This window comes from Ixodes scapularis, unplaced genomic scaffold (genome assembly GCF_016920785.2).
Source record: "Ixodes scapularis isolate PalLabHiFi unplaced genomic scaffold, ASM1692078v2 PGA_scaffold4__175_contigs__length_147842914, whole genome shotgun sequence".
NCBI lineage: Eukaryota > Metazoa > Arthropoda > Arachnida > Ixodida > Ixodidae > Ixodes > Ixodes scapularis.
The window spans coordinates 676,666-695,383 of NW_024609879.1; the positions used below are offsets into that span (position 1 = coordinate 676,666).

At 47.7% G+C, this 18,718-nt stretch overlaps 1 protein-coding gene across 2 annotated transcripts in view; it reads right to left on the reverse strand.

The window, feature by feature from the left end:
• The window catches only part of LOC8037222 (steroid hormone receptor ERR1), a 113,041-nt gene that overhangs the window by 31,592 nt on the left and 62,731 nt on the right, over positions 1 to 18,718 (reverse strand). For both annotated transcript variants that reach the window (XM_029991551.4, XM_029991550.4), the window contains exon 2: positions 1,236 to 1,595. In XM_029991551.4, the coding sequence (XP_029847411.3) occupies positions 1,236 to 1,587 (352 nt within the window). In that variant the 5' untranslated portion in view covers positions 1,588 to 1,595. The remainder of the gene's footprint in view (positions 1 to 1,235; positions 1,596 to 18,718) is intronic.

An 18,718-nucleotide genomic window follows, 5' to 3' on the forward strand; every position in this document is an offset into this window, starting at 1 on the left:
GTGTCTAGCATCCAAACTTACTGTGCAATAACATAAGCAGAACTTGACCAACAATCCATTTGTGAAAACGACGGAACATTTTCATCGAGTGTTGCACCGCACGTTTGACGGAACGTACGGGCATGAACCCCAACTTGCACAAACACATGACCGAAAAAAGCAAGTGCTTTTGACAATAAATACGATAGACACGCGTTTGCTCCCCTCACTATGCGAGTTTCCGGCAAGAATTTCGGAGCTGCCGTCGAGACTCCTGACTCCAGGGCAGTAAAGGCTCGTCTAGGCCTAGCGAGGACCAGGGGACCGCCGCTTCTCGCTTTGGCACGGCGCCCGTCCGGGGTGGTCTGTCGTAGCCCCCTCGGCATTTGAGAAAAACTCCATTCCCAATAGCTACGAAATTTGGGAACGAGTTATTTATTGATACATGGAGGAATGAGCCCTTTGTTTTGTGCAGGAGGAATTTTTACAGCGGAGCTGTTAAGGGCTAGTTCCCCCAGGATCGTGTCTCTCCTCAAACGACCTGATGACACAACTCTGGACAGCCACCACCATCTATGAGCGACAGCGGCAATTTTTCGAGCCTTTCCACACTGGCTTACTGACTTGCAGCCGGCCATTACTTCCTTCCCACCAAAGCAGAGCTTCGCTGGTCCCCCTTCTTCACCAGAGTGGAAAGGCTGATAGTTTTTGCATTTCGGCCATTTTCGTGCGCCAACGTTTTGCTGTGCTGGGTGTGCCGTGCCCCTCGCTGGTGCAGGAAAATCAACGAATCACTAACAAACCGGCCTTACAACTGCACAAAATAAACGGCCAAGACTTCCCCGTGTCGACAAACACCTTCCTACAAAATCGTAAAGTGACTGAGAGTAAAGCTATACATATCTGCACTGTGTGTACAGTGCCGAGTTAGTGCCGTAGTATGAACGGGCCTTTAGAGTCGGCAATCCATAGTTCGCCGGGAACACTGACGACAACCACCGTGCCCATCTTCACCTCGCCAAATGCGGTAACAAACTCCCCGCAGAGTTCAGCCGAATTCCCCCTCGACGAGGAAAGACACCAGAGCGCGCATTCGAGATCCCCAACGAGTTATTAGATGGAACAGACCGCTTTTCGAATGCAAAAAGTGACGATTCTTTTCTCCGACAGCCAAATCTCGCAAGCCACATCCCGAAGTGCACGAAACCCGCTCCCGAAGCGACGGTGCCACGAGCCGCACACGGGGCATGCCTCACCCTGGATGGTCCTCTTGAAGAAGGCCTTGCAGGCCTCGCACGAGGCCACCCCATAGTGGAAGCCCGAAGCCACGTCGCCACACACCAGGCACAGCCGCCGGGGGGAGCCCCCATGGTGCTGCGCCGGGTGGTGGCCAGAGGTGCCCCGGGTGCCGTGGTGCGCCAGGGGGGGCGTGGCCAGGAGGGTGCCCCCCGGGGTGGTGGACGAGCAGAACTCCGAGGAGCGGGGGCTCAGGGGGGGGCTCAGGCTGGGCGAGTGGCACTGCAGCTTCCCCTCCCCCGGGGGAGGCGACGAGGACGACGACGAGTACATGGTCAGCTCCTCCTCCTCCCGCTTCACGTGCCCCGCCATCCGGGGCCCTGCGAGCAGAGGGGCATGGGCTCATTGGGCGGGCCGGCAGGTCGGGCTGGCATTTCAACTGGACGGAACGCCTCCGACGCAGCTGACAAAATTTGGTCGATGTGCCACTCTCTCTCGGAACCTTCGCCAATTTCCGCACATTCCCTCGCCACAACATTTTGTCGCACTCCGCGTCGTAACCGGCGGTATTGCCCGCCCGTTTCTTTCCCCTCGCCACTCCCCAGCTCTTAGCTGGGGCAGTGCGAGATACGAAAAGAGAAGAAAAGGCTCCACTGTCTGTTGCTATGTCAGAAGGTGAAAAGAGGCTGCCCCCCACAGAGCCCTCTATTATTTCTCCTTTTCAGCATTTAAGCGCAAAGGGTGTTGTGGGAGAAGTTCCACCTTAAGGCCAGGGATGGACGGACATCAAAAACCGAAAAAGAAAAGCATGACTGCAATGACGTTGCAGTCCTGAGGAGTTGCATCTGTGGTGACAGGAGGCTGTCAAAATGCACGCTGTCTTTTACTCATAATAAGAATATACGCAAAAAAAAAAAAAAAGGACAAGATGAGTGGCATACAGGACAGGGCATACTGCGTGCCACTGATATTCTTGTCCTCACTTTTTTGGTGTATATTCCCATTATAAATAAGAACCAGCAAGCCCCTCTAGCAGTCTTAATACATCTTTTATTCTAGGTTTTCCTCCTTCACACCTCAAGGGGAGGGGGGAGACGCCTAAGAGGGAGCTGAGGGCTGTGGTTCGCAGGGGTTTCCCCAGGAAGTGAAATCAGGGGGGGTGTCTAAATTTTTTTGGGGGGGTTAAAGGGGGGGGGGGGGGGGGCATTGCGAATATAGGAGTCATTGTGAATTAAGGGGGTGCCTTCGGAAAAACGAGGAGGGGTCCTAACCCACCCTAAGGGGGGTCTAGGGAAACCCCTGGTGGTTTGGCCACCCCTGGACGTAAGTCGGGATCTCTCATCAGATCCCAGGTTTTCCGCCGAGCCTTGAAACTTTGGGAACAATTCAATCAAGTTTGACTTTTGAGTAGTGCTGCCAGACATCAAAGCAAAGATTTCAGATTTTGGGAAAACAATACTTATATGGTAGCTTTTTCTTAAATTTAAGAAAATTATTACCAATGTTCAGGAAAAGGAGCGAGCCTGTAACCTTTCAATGATTCGGTTAGTTTGTTCCCCTCCTCCACCAGGTGGCATCAGGTCATTCTCAATTCCCACGCAAGTGCATTATAAACAAACTTGGGCAAAACTTTGAGAAAACTTTACGTCAAAATGTTGAAAAAGTTGAGCTTGGCAAAACTCGAACCTCGGCTAGCTCGCGATGCCCCATTGCACAAATCCGGAAACCCTGCCAGTGCTCCGCTGCTGCCGCACGGGTTTGTGCGGGGAATCGCAGAAGTAACAAATTCAGTCGTGCCTCTTGCATAAAAAGCAATGAATGTCCAATAAAACTTCAATATCTTGTCTACCCAATTCGGGCTAAAAGCGAAGACAAGGACACAATGACGGCAACTGGCAACGATTCATGCTCTCAAACACTTTCGGGAAAAATCATTCAGCCAAGTTGCCAGCCTGTACGGCAGAAAACTCGTCCAATGCTTCCTATACGTCGCAAACGGCAACCGTGCAACCATAGGCGTAGACTTCAGGGGGGCATCGGGGCTCGTGCCCCCCCTGGTGAGATCCAGGGGGGGGGGAGGGGGGGGGGTCAGAGGGGCCCGGGCCATGATCCTTACCGAGACGCTGTTTATGTGCCATGTAACGAGCATCGAGTAGTGGCAGGTAAACAAAATAATGCCCACCTTGCCTTCATTAACAAAATGCATGGGAAATGGAATCCCAGTGTGCTTTCGTTAGCTTCAATCTCCAGTTCTGGCGAGAAGGTAACGCGCAGCACCCCCCCCCCCCTCCCCAAAAAACTTCTCAGCCTGCCTGCCTGCCCCCCCCCCCCCGAGAAAATAGAAAGTCTACGCCGCTGCGTGCAACAACATTTTATCTTTCATGTTAACGACGGGCATTCTAATAAAAGGTACTATTACGACTACGTCTAAATGCTTGGTGAGCTATCCTTACATAATTTGTCAACACAAATTCCACTTCCTGCTAGCAAAATGCGGGACACGCTGACCAAGCGATGGGGGGGGGGGGATGTAAGAGAAGAATGGTATTATATTTTGGCTGCGGCAACTGCAAAAGAAATCTTAGTGCACAGTCGGGCTGGTGGAAGTTTACCACTGGGGCAGGAAGAGGAAACTTTTTTTCAGCCTTCTGCCCCGGTCTCAAGTTAAAAAAAACAGAATAGAAAAAATAACTATTCGAGGAAATTTGTCAACATGCACCATGAAATGTGGCTCTGCTAACAGATTTAATATCCCGTCTTGTCCGAAAGCATATTATACAGCGGCAAATTTTATTGTGGCACTTAAGCTCAAGACGGGCGGTGGTGACCTGTCTCTGATCGGTCACCGCCACCCGTCACTATGCGACGTATAAAGACTTCGAACCATACAGTCACATTCCCTAATATCCGTAGCCTCCTTCCCAAACGTGAGCAGCTCATTGGCTTTATTCCAGATAATACTTCTGACATTGTCATTGTTACAGAAACGTGGCTAAAGCCTGTGATAAGTGACAGCAAAATTTCCCTCCCCAACTTAATGTTTAATATTTACCGATGTGATCGGTCCACACAGAGAGGAGGTGGTGTGCTAATAGCGGTAAAAAAATTCATTCCTTCCTTTCATATTCGTACCAGCTCCAATATCAAGGCTACTTTTGTTTGTGTTACATCGTCCTGCACAAAAACTATTATCGGTGTCTGCTACCGACCTCTGAATTTTAGCGGCATGTTTTGCCACGAGCTTCATTCTCTGCTGCTTGAAATCAATGAGCGGTACCCAAGATCAAGTGTCTTAGTCTTTGGTGACTTTAACTTCCCTAACATAGACTGGCTTAGGCTAACAACTAGTGGGTCCAGTGAAGCCAGGGATTTTCTCGATCTATGCTTAAACCATAATCTCACCCAAGTCGTCAACAAACCTACACATGAAGACAGCATCCTTGATCTTATTCTAACAATGTCCCCAGACCTGGTGACATCCATTAGCCAAACAAAAGGTTTTAGCGACCACAACCTGCTGACCGAGGAGTTATCCATACCCATCCATCATAGAAACCCATCCTCAAAAATGGTCACGGACTACTCCAAAGCCAATTTTGACGCCATGAACAGCAATCTTTCTGCATATCTATCTTTGTATACCGCCAGTTTTTACTCTAGGACCATGGAACAGAACTGGTTACTTTTTAAAAACAAGTTAAATAATCTCGTTGACCTGTTTGTACCCTCTGTCCATATACGGAGCGATGATTACAACCCACAATACAACAAAGCATTAAGGTCCCTCAACAATAAAAAAAAAAGCGATTGTTTAGAAGAGCCAAGCGTCTAGACTGCGACACTGCCTGGGATGCATCCTTTTTGCGCCTTAAGACCTACACTCAGATCCTTCGTCTGGCTAAACATAGGTTATTTTTTGAGAATCTTTTTAGTATCCTGCAAAAAAACCCTAAAAAATTCTGGAAGATAATGTCCCCTAACTCTTGCTCCTCCTCTATCCAGCTAGCCGATGAGGACGGGTCCCTCATATCTGAAGCGGACTGTGCCACAGTATTAAACGACTATTTTTCGTCTGTGTTTACATTAGAAGACGCCGACGTCCCTGTATTACCAGCACTACCGTACGAGTCTATGGAACCTATTGACATCTCATGTGCTGGAATAGCGAAACTCCTTGACAACTTGAAATTGACATCCTCCGGAGGACCTGACGACATCACCCCCAAAATTCTTCGCTAGACCAAAAGCAATATCTAGCGAATTTCTCTACTTAATATTCTCGCAGTCCTCATCGCAGGGATGCCTACCATCCGACTGGAAACTGGGTAAGGTGGTTGCGGTCTTTAAAAATGGGGATTGTTCTTTGGCTTCGAATTACCACCCTATATCTCTAACCTGCGTAGCCTCAAAACTCCTAGAGCATATTATCTACTCAAACGTTGTATCTGATCTTGAGAGTAAGAACTTTTTTTACAACAAGCAACACGGTTTTCGTAAAGGACTGTCTTGTGAGACGCAACTCGTAGAATTCACCCACGAGTTATACACTAATTTTGAAACCAAACACCAAACTGATGCCCTATTTTTGGACTTTTCAAAGGCTTTCGACCGCGTTGCCCACTGCCGCCTGCTTGCCAAACTTTCATGCCTCGGAATTGACCCTCTCATTCTCTCCTGGATCCAGGATTTCCTCTCCCCTCGCACTCAATTCACCACAATTAATAGTTCCTCATCCACCCGTGCTGAGGTTACTTCGGGAGTTCCCCAGGGCTGGGTTTTGGTCCCCTACTTTTTCCGATATTGATTAATGACATTGCAGACAAAATTTCCTCCAACATCCGCCTTTTCGCTGACGACTGCGTCCTATATCGAAGGATAGCTTCTTTTGAAGACCATCTTCTACTTCAAAGAGACCTGGACGAAATCCAGGCATGGTGCACCAGGTGGTTAATGACACTAAACCAATCTAAATGCGAGTTAGTCCAGTTTTCACGAAAACGGCAAGGATCTCAGTTCTCGTACAAGTTAGAAAATAACTTAGTTGAAGATGTCCCGTCCTATAAATACCTCACTGTGAATCTTACCAACGATCTTACCTGGAACACTCACATCGAGCTTACATGCGTTGAGGCGTCTCGCTGCCTAGGTTACATAAGACGAAAACCTGAAATCGGCTCCCCCATTCGTGCGAAAATTGGCTTATGAGACATACATTCGACCCAAATTGGAATATGCTGCGGCCATTTGGAGCCCTCACCAAATATACTTATTAAATCATCTCGAGGCAGTCCAGAACCGCGCTGCCACGTTTATTTTGAAGAAATATGATTGGTCAGTTAGTGTATCCACCATAAAGAGCAAACTGAACCTTCCTTTACCAAACGTCCGCCGTAAAATAGCGCGACTCTGTCTCTTTCACAAAATTTACTACTACTTTCTACTACTACTTCCCTGCGCTCAAAGACCCGCTCCTCTTACCCCCCAGGCGGTCTTCATCGCGGCTAAATCACCCGTGTCACGTTTCCCGCATCTCAGGCACCACATCCCATTTTAACTCCTCCTTCTTCCCTCGTACTATTGTAGACTGGAACGACCTCCCCTCACTTATTGTAACCTAGACGGATCCCACCGCTTTTCGCAATGCTCCTTGTTCTCATTTCTGTTAATCCCACTGTGCCGTTCTATTTGTTGTCTTGTGCTTTACTGGTTGGTATGTCTCAATGTTTTCATGCCCTTACGCTCCCCATGTACTCAGACTAATTTGTGTATTGCCGTTGCTCATGGCAGTGCCACATTGTTTTGCAGCACCCCATGTATTCACATATGTTGTTGTTACTGTTTTATGCTCTCGTGTTTTGTGCCCCCCCCCCCTTATGTAATGCCCTCAACAAGGGCCTTTAAGGGAACTTGAATAAATAAATAATGTTCACTCCGAGTGACAAATTTTAAGTTTTAATGCCACATGTGTTAATAAAAAATATGTCTAACTTGAAAACATAAAATTGACTGCAACAGAGCTCAATGCTTCCAAAGGATAGAAGAAGCAGTAAATCCTTTACAGCTTCTTGTTTCCTGTCTATTCTTATTTTTACCAACATGCTCCTACACAAATTTCGAACCTTATGTTGCTGTTTTTGTCCGTTGTAAGTTACAGTCTTCTTGCCTTGTGTAATCGTCTCTACTAAAAACAACAAAAAAAAGCTTTTTACAGCAACTTTTTTGCATTGACACAGCACGATTCAAAAATAATTAAAATAATTTATCTTCAAATTTTGGTGAGCAATTTTCTCTGGCAATATCTCGCCACCAAGGGAAGAGGCGCATGCGCGTCAGTTCTCCTACAATAAGGACGGTTGCTTCCCACAATGCTTGAACAGAAAATGGTGTACCATCGTGATTCACACGTTCACCAGCGATATCTGCGCTTTTTCGTGCCCTACTGTTAGGTAGCACCATGAGCTGTATAGTGAATTTCACGACAGTGTGAAATGCGGGACATTTTGAAGATTTTGATATTTCTTGCGGAACTCGAGCCACCAATACGGGACAGTCCCGCGAGTCGCGGGACGGGTGGTCACCATATTCGATGGTACAGGACCAATGGACCTAACTGACTAAAAATAAATTGTAAAACTCAGCTGTGCATGCAACAATCCTCTACTTCATCCTGAAACAGAGGCTAGTTTGTGGATATGTTTTGTGAACATAATGAAAAGAAAAAGCCCCATAATCGAAAGTTACCAATAAAAAGCGAATTTCCCACAACTCAAAACAAGATCAGGTTATTTTTCGAACGGGCCGACTAGGACGGGACAGTACAACTTGCGCCATCTAGGGATAAAAATATCGCCTGGAAGATAGGGTAGGGACTCCGCCACCACCCCCTCCATTCTTCTCTTTCCCGTTTTCCACATTTCCCTTTCTTTTTTTCTTTTCTTTCGCTCATCTGTCATTTTTTTTCCCCTCTTTTCGTTCGCTCCGACGCCCTGGGCACGTTACAATGGCGAAGGCTACAGGTGTGCCCGCCCGTGCTCCGCGGAAGCAGGGAGCGGCGGCAGTTCCCGGCGTCTCGCTCGCCGAGAAGAGCACAGCGATGGTTCCAAATTTTGCTCGGACGTGCGTGCGGCGACCATGTACCGTTTTAAAATAAGTTCGGCTCCACGTGGCAATGTTGGCGGCCAAAGGAAAAGTTCGCAAGGAGTGCGGACGGGAACGGGGTCGGCCCCTTCGCGAACAGCCGGGCGGGCGCTCAAAGGGAAACGGCGATCCGTCAACGAACGACTGCACAAAGAGCGAGCAGTCGTCAACAAGATGCCCCGCGATCGACAGGGCCAACAGAGGCGTGGCTACGCTCGCGACACCCTCGGCGCCAAAGGCCGGTCGCCGTCCGGACAAGCTCGCAAGTTTTGAGCAGCGCTGCAGGCGAGCTAAATAGAATATTTGGTTCGCGTTTCGAACATGCGTCAATACGCTTCCCCACTGGAGTTTTTTCTACTCCGTTCCATTTTAAGTGCCAGCGTAGCAGCACAGGCAACAAGAGCGAGTTCCCAGCTTTCAGTGTCCCTGCCAAGCACGCGCGCTCGTGCAGTGCGAGCATCGTTCAGGGGAACATGCTTTAGCAAGTAGCTTCGCTATCAAGTAAAGTGAAACATACGGGCTCACGGAAGTCACGAAAGAGAGAGAGAGAACAGCTTTATTGAAAATGCCTGCAGAATCGGTTAGGCTCCCTCCAATAAAATAATAAAGCTGACAGGAATGTTTAATGAAACGTTGAGGCCGCGAGCCGCATAATTTTCTTTTTAATTATTTTTTTTTTTTTTAATACGTTTCGTTGTCGCGCGTCAACAGATTCTGACAGATGCTTGAATTCGAACGTGGCACGCGCAAAATCGAACGTTACAGCGCCGCCTGGGTGGTGCTGCCAGCATACCATGATCGCGTTTTGCGTAGTCTTGCGCACGCGCTCGCGCCCCCTGCCCGAGAGCAACGGGTCTGCCGCCAGTGCCACGTGAGCCTCGCCAGGAATGCGCAGCCGTAGCCTTCCCAAGCGTACCAGGCACATGATTTTTCATGTTCGATAGATGGCGCTAGCTGTCCCCCAAATGCTCCCTGCTCGATTTTCTTTTTCCGCGCGTCGTTTAGCGAGTTGCGAGTACTCGTATATATTAGTAATTAAAATAAGCACATCGAGCATAGTTTAATTAAACAAGAGGAAGATACATAGAAAAGGGGGGGGGGGGGGGGGGCGGACAACAAAGACTTTCAAGATCCACCCCTTTCTATGTATCTTCCTCGTGTTTAATAACTGTTACCAACACGCTCGTTTTGTACCCATAATACATCTGTTTTAAGACAGCCCTCTGCTCCCTTTATTTGCACTTAAAGTACAAGTAAAATTATGTACACCGTTTTGGTGCACGTTCAAGGGTTTCAGAACGAACTGTTGGCTCTAAGGATTCGGCGAACGAGAACAGAGATATAATACATCTTGATTTAATGTGCCCAGGAACACCCACAGTGAACTTTGCTTTGGTACACGGAATAAAAAAGGAAAAAAGATCGAGGTAAACGTAAGCATTCCTTGTGAGTCGTGAATGGGAAAGCACGCAAGCCCCTCTCTTTCCGCTCCCTTTGTTGTCTGCTGCGTACTTTTCGTCGCCGGTGAGCGCGTGTGCTCCCCTGGTGACCTTGGACGCTCCGCACTGATGGACACGCAGCGCCGTAGAGCCCTGCATATCCGCGGATTATCCGCGGATATCCGCAGATATCTGCAGATATCCGCAGTAAACCGGCGGATGCGGATAAAAATTAGACGGATTTTGGCGGATTGCGGATCGGATGTCAGGGGCTGCGGATGCAGATATCCGCGGATCCGGATCTAAATTTTTGCCCGGTGGCATTCAGTTCGTCGACTGACTTTTCATCTACAGATCGTTTCGTCTACATGCGAAGTTTAATCGTTCGTTTCGTCGCACACGACCCTGCTATTTTCGTAACAAACTTTTTGCGTCTCGCCTGCATTACGGGAGGGGGGCATGGTTTGGTTAAGCACGGCTTAGTGAGTCGCGCGCTAGCTTTTAGCGGCTTAGTGAAGAAGTAAGTTCACGACAAAACGTCGCAGGGGCATGTGCCCACAAAACGTATAGCGTCGACGAACCGTGTGTCCATGAAATGTATGTCCGTGAAAAGTTGTCCACGAAACGTATTTCCACAAAACGCGTTGCGAAGAAACGATAGGGATCCTAAGAAAGATCTGATTCTCACTGAAGATTGTTTTAGTTAGTGCATTTCATCTCGTCAAAAATGCTATCTATAGAAAAAGTAAAGAATGCAGGGCTTCAATCGTCCCGAGAAAGCTAGCTCTTTGGCAGGGAAAGAGCGGAAAACTTTCTCCGGGCAAAGAAAACCTCAAACGAACAAGTCCCAAGAAAGTAGAAGAAACCTCCCCCTCTCCGCAGAGAGTGGTGTGGTCATGATACCAAAAACGAAAGCAGTGCTCCGACAGCGAGCGCGACCCTGTGGTGCCACGGTTTGCAAAGTTTCAGAATCAGCGGCGCCAGCATCTTTTTTGTACGCTTAGAGTTCTAGCCAAGTCTGGTAGTTCGTATTCGTCCGGTTACGACGCCAGGGCGCCAGCAATGCCAGCGGCTGCCACGTGCAACCTCCGTAGGCACCCCAAGAAAAAACAAAAAAAAGTTTTTTTTTCTTTTTAATATATATGTTATTTGGGCGCCTGCAGGCCGCGATCTTTCTCGAACAACACGTTAGTCGATCCGATCAGGCCTTGGACTCCGACTTAGCGGCGCGGCTGACACGAAACACCGCGACACTCGAGGCGGCCGCATACGCTCGGTAACTAGGGGTGTCGCGAACCGGCCGCGGTTCGAGTTCGACCAGGATTCGACTTTTTCGAACTTTTAGTGGAAAGTTCGACGAACCTTCTATTGAGGTTCGACTCGTGTGCGCATGCGCGACAGGCTGGCCAGTTGGCTTCGGATTGGATGATAATGGCTAAGAGATGAATTAATTGCAGCGCTGATTGGCTATTTTAGTTAATACAGTACTAAAAATTAAGTTGTTAACTTTTTCAGTGATTAGAATTAGTTTCTTTTAATTGCAACTGTTCACAATATAAAATAACCCTTTTCATAAAATTTTTTTTTCCAAACCTAGACATGCTTGTATCAAGGTCTGGCCACACTGTCCACAAAGTCGAACCGGTCGAATCTGGTGAAAAGGTCGAAGGTTCGTCGAACCGTTTCGACCCAGTCGAACCCCGAAAGTTCGATCAAAAAATCTGGTTCGACAAAAGTTCGCAACACCCCTATCGGTAACACCCCAGAAAGGCTTTCGTCTTCCTGCCAGTGTTGCGGAATGGGCACACCATTCCATTCCAATTCCTGGATGAAGAAAGAATAAACAATTAAAACAGGGACAACACAACCACATCTTTCAGATCCGATGTGGTTGTGTTGTCCCTGTTTTAATTGTTTATTCTTTCTTCATCCATGACTTAAACCAACACGCTCTTCTACCAAGCATTCCAATTCCATTCCGGGGAATTAGAGTCTTCGACAATTCAATTCCTTTCAACTCCTAGGAATGGAGACACTGAGCCCATTCCTGGAATGGCTGAATCGCTCCATTCCATTCCTTTAATTCCTAAACGTAAAAATTGGCACTTGACAGCTACATTTTGTTGCCGGCATAAGCAGCATAAAGCTGGCATTATCAAATGCAGAGACAATTGCAACAAAAAAAAGAAAGCTAAATTCCTAAAAAAAGCACTGAGTTTTACTAAGCGGACCACTGGTGGCAGAAAGTGTTTATTTACAATGCAGTGCAAACATCGAGAAAGCCCCTTGATATGTCGATGCTTGTTTAAGACATCGGTCTCGCGACCACGTGGCTCGCAACAAACAGCAAAACTTAAAAACTTAAATTCACTCATTTTTTTCCCTTTCTTTAACTTTTTTGCATTTGACTTTTAAGACATACGCGGCCAGCGTGTTTGTTTGTGAAGACCATAAAAATATCCAGTTCGTGCGTGGCGCAGGAATAAGCTATATTACTGTATTCTTCAAATACAGCAACACGGCTAGTACGCGCTGCTGGAAGCGACTTCATGCAGAGCGGCAAGAACACATCCTCTGACAAAATGCAACCTCTGCGGCGCAGCACAAGGGACCGTATAGACCATGTCACGAAATCTGTTTTAAAACGCATCAGTTCACGCTTGCTTTACGAATCTCGATATTTCTTATCATATTCAATTCAATTTTTGGCTGGTTCGCCCGCCTTTTTCCACCCTTCGCAAACTCATTCTCGTGTTTCCTCTTCAGATGGCGAATAAAGTTCGATGATATACGCCGACTTCACCGTTTATAGTTTCGTTGCACAACTTTCAGCGTGCGGCTTGTTTATTTTCTTCGCGACTAATGTCGAAAAATGTCTTCTACGATGCCATGACTCGATCGGTGTTTATCTTGTCTTCTCGTCCGAGTTGTGATGTTCCTCTTCGCGCTGATCGAGTGGCGGGTTCGGGCAGCAGACGATATACCAACCGATTCATTCTTCTACCTCGGTGTCGGTTGTTCGCGTTGTGGCGACGGGTCGGAAAGTCAGCGTTGACAAAGCTCTTCACATCAATATACGATTAACGGGGTAATACCGCACCGTTCAAATTGACATTCCCCGTGTTTCCTCATCAACACCGTCCAATTGACTTCTCACCGCCTCAAATGGGGTCCAGGACAAGGAGCACGAATACAGACCGGACAGCCGAGACGCGCGGAAGCCAAAACCTCAGTGGCAGCTAGCACCCAGCTCTCCTTCTCAGTTGCCCTCACAGCAGCGGTCGCGCCTCGTCTGGCGCGGGACGATCTTTCTGCAGGTCTAGTCAGTTCGGTCACACCAAGAGCGGTGACGATAGTCTACTTCACCTTACGATGTACCTCAACAGACAGCACGAGAGCCATCGAAACCAATCCAGTACTTTCTGAGTGTCGCGTGATTCTGCGGTCCCGCTCACGGTGCTGGATTGTCTGGGGTGACTCGTAGCGTCCGCAGCGGTCCATCGCAAGGTGAAACGAAGTATGCCGAGACTAAAGTCAAAGGAAATGAGCGGGAATCCGCTAGCTTGCTTGTAGCCCCAACCCACTAAAACATATGACACAGAAAACAAGCATCGGAACAAAGACCAAGTAATAGGCGGACATACATCACAATTGCAGTACAAAAAAAAAAAAAAAAAAAGCAAGCCTCGGAGCAAAGCGCAAGATGAGAAAGTGAATCTCGCCGTGTTTTAATGCCGAAGCAAACCCACATGTCGCACTTCAAAGGAGTGCGCACGAATGAACGTGGAAGGCAGCAGGGTTGGCTGCCTGCTAAACAACGCGCCTCGAACTATAGACCTTTTCACCCTCCGCCGCATGGGCGCCGCCATCTTGGAATCACGTGTTGCGGCCGCCATTAGGTTGCTTCAACTCGTCGCTCCGCTCTCCGTTCCGCGACTTGGCGGATGCGTTAAATTCGTGTTTTTTCGTCGCGTTTCACCGAGTCCCTTGCCTTACTCCGTAAAGTGTCTTCCCATACTTATACTTACCATGTGATTGCATTACATCATTATGTGCGCAACTTCTGTACTTAATTTTGTAACACGATTTGACAATTATTTTCCGTCGGCTTGCGGGATACGTGCGAAAAGGCTACACAGGAACAGGAATCAGCGTTAGCACTTGCGCATACATATATGACTTCAAGAGAGCCCGAGGGTTCAAATACCAATAACTTATGAGAACTCAGGTTTGCTTACTAACAAGGGCGGAACATTCGCAATAGGAAGCCCAATGTAATTACATATATGAGTGCGCATTTAGGGTCTCAAGGAAGGAAAAAAAAATACTCAGCGTAAATCGCCAAGTGTTTTTCCTCAGATCGAAAACGGTTTTTTTTTCATTACATCAGGGAACTTGTGGACAAGATGCGGGAACACACGTTTAGTTTGAATTATTTTTTATGCTACAAATAATGGTACGTCAACATTAGTCAACTTGTTTGTTCACAATATCACACCTATATATCTGTTTGGCGTTCTTAATCGCGTGTGCGATATAAGCATTCGCTTGATTGGTTTATTTATTAATTCCCCCAAATTGTATATCGTGCTTGGTCCCATGTCCATAGTCTTTCAGTTGATTAAGTCATTTCTTTTTTAAGATAACCATGCAGTTTCAGTTAAGTTGTTTCAACACACAGATTGGGACTCCCCGCGTAAGAACCTGTCACAGGCAGCTCGATAGTGCCTGGGCCTGGGATTCACAATATGAGACGCCGAAGAGAATTCTTCTGCATAAAAATCACCCGAGTGCAGGCGGTTGTCGACGGCGAATAGGGATTTACGTTCAGCAGCTGGCGACGTCAAAATGTGCAAAGCGCATCGTTTCACATCTGTAAACAGCTTTTTACACAGGTTCATTGGGGGGCGCCTGGCGTTTGGCTTCAGCCAAATTTTCCAGATATCACTTATTTTGCCCCCCTTCAATTTCATTTGGCGAATTTCACGGAAGATAAATATCAGACTTTATTTGAAGTCTGACATTCACTTATCTCACCATTCTCATACCTTGAGAACGTCATAAGCAAATGCCCACAAAACAAATAGATTATTTCATAAGGTCAACATTTTGAAATGCTGTTAATAAGCACTTTAGTTACAGAAATTTTCTAGTCAGCCTAGATTGGCCTATCAAAATCTCGAGAGCTTAATTTCTTTAACTAAGACAGGCCGAGACAATATCCCTTCTTGTTTTATATTATCTACGTGATTATATGAAACTCTTCCAGTCATTATAGGAGACTTTTTCATTTTCGAAGCTCGAAAAGGTTGGTGTACGGAAACCAAACACCGAACAGCAAACTTGTCAGTTCACCTGTTCTTGGTGATTACGCTGATTGTTAATCATGTTGCCGACCTGCTTTTTCACTAAGCACTCATGCAATATAGTCTGCTGCACTATAAGGTTACCAGTAGCAGCTCTGACTTGAGCGCGAGCTATCTAAACTTCTGTACTGCTCGGTACACGCGCAGCCAAAGCACGGCGGTAGGCAACCAGCGCACGCTGCAAGCGGAGCTTGTCCTGCTCTTTATTTTTTTTTCTGGAAATTAGTGTCCGCGGGTATGGCCGTGGACTATGGTAATCCTCCCTGTACATCAGCGCAGTTGTTTCACCACCGAACCTGGCCGAAATTAAAGATGGACGTAATCAGACACCTGTGGTGTTCGTAAGAAATACCACAATTTAGGCTCCGAACCACTTCGTGGTTCGCCAAGTGGCTGATCAGTACTATTGCTTCATTCGCTGTGTGCTACAAGAAAAAAAATGTATATCGTAAAATTAAGCGAAAACGGCATGAACCAGCAACACAATCGCGTGCACATTGAAACCGAAACCGACCGAATTGAAGCAACCCAATGGCGGCGAGTGCGCCAGCGCCCTCTACCCGCCGGTCAGGCAACTACTGATATGAAAGGGTCTATAAAAAAACAATACCTGATCACCTTTCGACGGCGCCCGAGTCAACGAGTTATGAGAGCTCTGCGAGTTATGAATCGCTTCCGCTCCCAGATCTCAGTCTGTGCGCGCGCGTGCATTCTACAAACCGTCGCAACAACAACAAAAAAAGCATGACAAGAAGGACGATGAGGAGTTGTGCATGGCGGTTTCTTTCTTTGCCGCTCCCTTTCCTTTTGCTTGGTGCTTGGTTTCTTGTTTCGCTCTCGTGTAACGCCATCGAAGCCCGACGCCTGCGCGTCCGCGAAAGGCGCCACGTTACCACCCTTTCCCCCTTTGCTCTTTGCTTTGACGCTTGATTTTTATATTGCATTTTTTTTTTTTTTTTTTTTGCGTATAAGTCTGTTAGGGCTCCTCGCGGGCTAGCAGTTTCCCGCTCATTTTATTTCTGAGGAAACTGATTCACTGACTGGCTCGGTTTAGCTGACCGTAAACACTAAAAAAAAGAAAGAAAAGAAGAAGAACCGTGCCCATTCCATTCCGGGCAAAACGCACCTAATTCCATTCCCATTCCATTCCCCTCAACGTTGCCGCCATTCCATTCCCATTCCATTCCGGGGTCGTGAAAATGAGGAATGATTCCGGAATCATTCGAACTCCGGAGTGCCAACTCCGCAACACTGCTTCCTACCACTGAAGCAGTGATAGGAAGACCTCTCTTTCCTCTCTTTCCAAACTTTTTTCTTTTTTTTAGGCATTCAGGTTTTAGGGGAGAGTTTAAAGGGATGGCGAACCGAAATTTGGATAAAAAAAACAATAAAAAAAAATGCTGGAGATGTAGGCGGGACGCTACAATCCCTACAACACTACTAGTAAGGCGATATCTCAAATGGACGGCCGTATTTTCGGAAAGTCGAGATTGAACCAGGCCGACGAGGCGCGTGACCGTCCAGATACTTTCCTCCTCTCTTCGCTTCGCTCCCTCAAGGCCGCGAGGCGGAGAAGACGCGAGGCCGTTCCCTCTCCTTCTCGGAGAAACATGACGTCAACATTCCTACCAAATGCGCCTCTTTTTTTTTTTTTAAATACGGTCATCCGTTGGAGATATCCCTGTATGAGTGATGTTTTGGTGTTTGTAGCATCGCGCTGCACGCTTTTGCTACGTGTTTTGGGGAATCCAGATTTCGGTTCAGCATCCCTTTAAGGGGCCACGGGTGAAAGTTTCCGACCCCGCGTGCGGCGGGGAAGAACGCGGTCGGCATGATTTCCGCTGATTTCGCTAGTCTAAATGGAATCGTAACCTCTAGTGGTTAGTACAGCGGCCTAGACTTTCCATTTTCCCCGGGGGGGGGGGGGGGGGGGGGGGGGGGTTGCTGCGCGTTACCTTTTCGCCAGAACTGGAGATTGAAGCTAACGAAAGCGCGCTGGGATTACACTTCCCATGTATTTTGTCAATAAAGGCAACGTGGCGTTATTTTTACATGCCACTATAGAAGCTCATTACATGGCACGTAAACAGCGTCTCGGTAAGGATCATGGCCCGAGGGGGGGGGGAACTCTGCCCGCCCCCACCCCCCCCCCTCCCCCCCGGACTTCACCAGGGGGGGGGGGGGGGGCACAAGCCCCGATGCCCCCCCCCCCCCCCCCCCCCCCGAAGTCTACGCCTATGGGTTAGCAAGAACGTCGACATGGTTCCACATTTTGCGGATACAAACTCGGCGGATGCGGCTACTGTTATCCGCGCAGGGGTCTAGGGCCCATGGGGTGAGCGGTCGTGGAAACTGACGAGCGCAGCGGCCAATGGGAGCCCCGTCGACGCCCGTCAGCCAATGGAACCGTCTGCCCTTTTCGCGCTTCAGACTCATGACGTCAGCTCGCTCCATGACACAGTTCTTTCGCATTCAAACCAAGTGAACAAACATAGCCGATTAAAGGTTCAGATGACATAAAATTGACCCACGGTAAGTGCGCACGCTACATGGTTGTTGTGTGGTATCTTAACCTTTTACGGAAAACTGACAGGTCCCTGAATATGTCCAGGCTAGACAACGCGCTTCTACTGAACGAATTCTGTAAACGAGACATTGGCAACACACAAATTGAATGAACGTAAAAAAAATAGTAACACGGCAAGGAACATGAAAATTAACACAGCCCAAAAGCAAGTCGGTGTAGAAACAGCCCATTCACAACGTTGTACTAGACCACGAGATCGCTTGGCATTTCGCCCACTCTTTGAAGGACTGCGTCTTTCTGAAGGCCTTTCTTACGTGCCCACAAAACAGGTGAATTACACGAGTATGAATCAACGAAGAAGTTTGCAACGAAAAGAGGTGAAAAACAAACAACTGACAAACTATACACGTTTACGAACGCAAGAACTTAAAAATCAATTTCAGTTACAAAATAAAAAAGTCTCGGCAAGTGCACAATTGGAGGTAAAAAAATGCATCTTAACAAATACAATGGTTCAACTCAACGGCTACCAACACATCAAAAAGAATCGTGACAGAGGTAAGCGCGTTCTCTGTGAGCTCGTCAAGATTACCGACTCAAAATGAGCCACACAAATCCACTTCCGCGAATTGTTTTATCCGAGTCTGGAATTAATCCCGGTGCGCTTCCAAACGCACTGATCGCGCCCAGAAACTTAAACATGCATATTCACACGAGGATTCGTTAATAACCGCTGACAATTAAGCGCCGTTCACACACGTGCCACCGAGTAAGACCGAGAGAGAAAAGACCGAGTTTTAAGCCTCTTATAGACGCTTTCAGCGAGTCAGTTACTCGAGCTGCCACCAGTCGGCGCGCCCTTCGCGCGCTTTCCGGGCCGCCATAGCCGACCTTCAGTTTCTCGCCGTTGCTCCGCGTTGTGTGCTGCAGGCCACTACCGGAGCTTCGTTTTCGTGTTCTTTTACGTTGAGCGTTAAAATCTCGTATTTTCTTTAGGTCTTTTCGATATTTAGGACTTTTATTTAATCATTTGA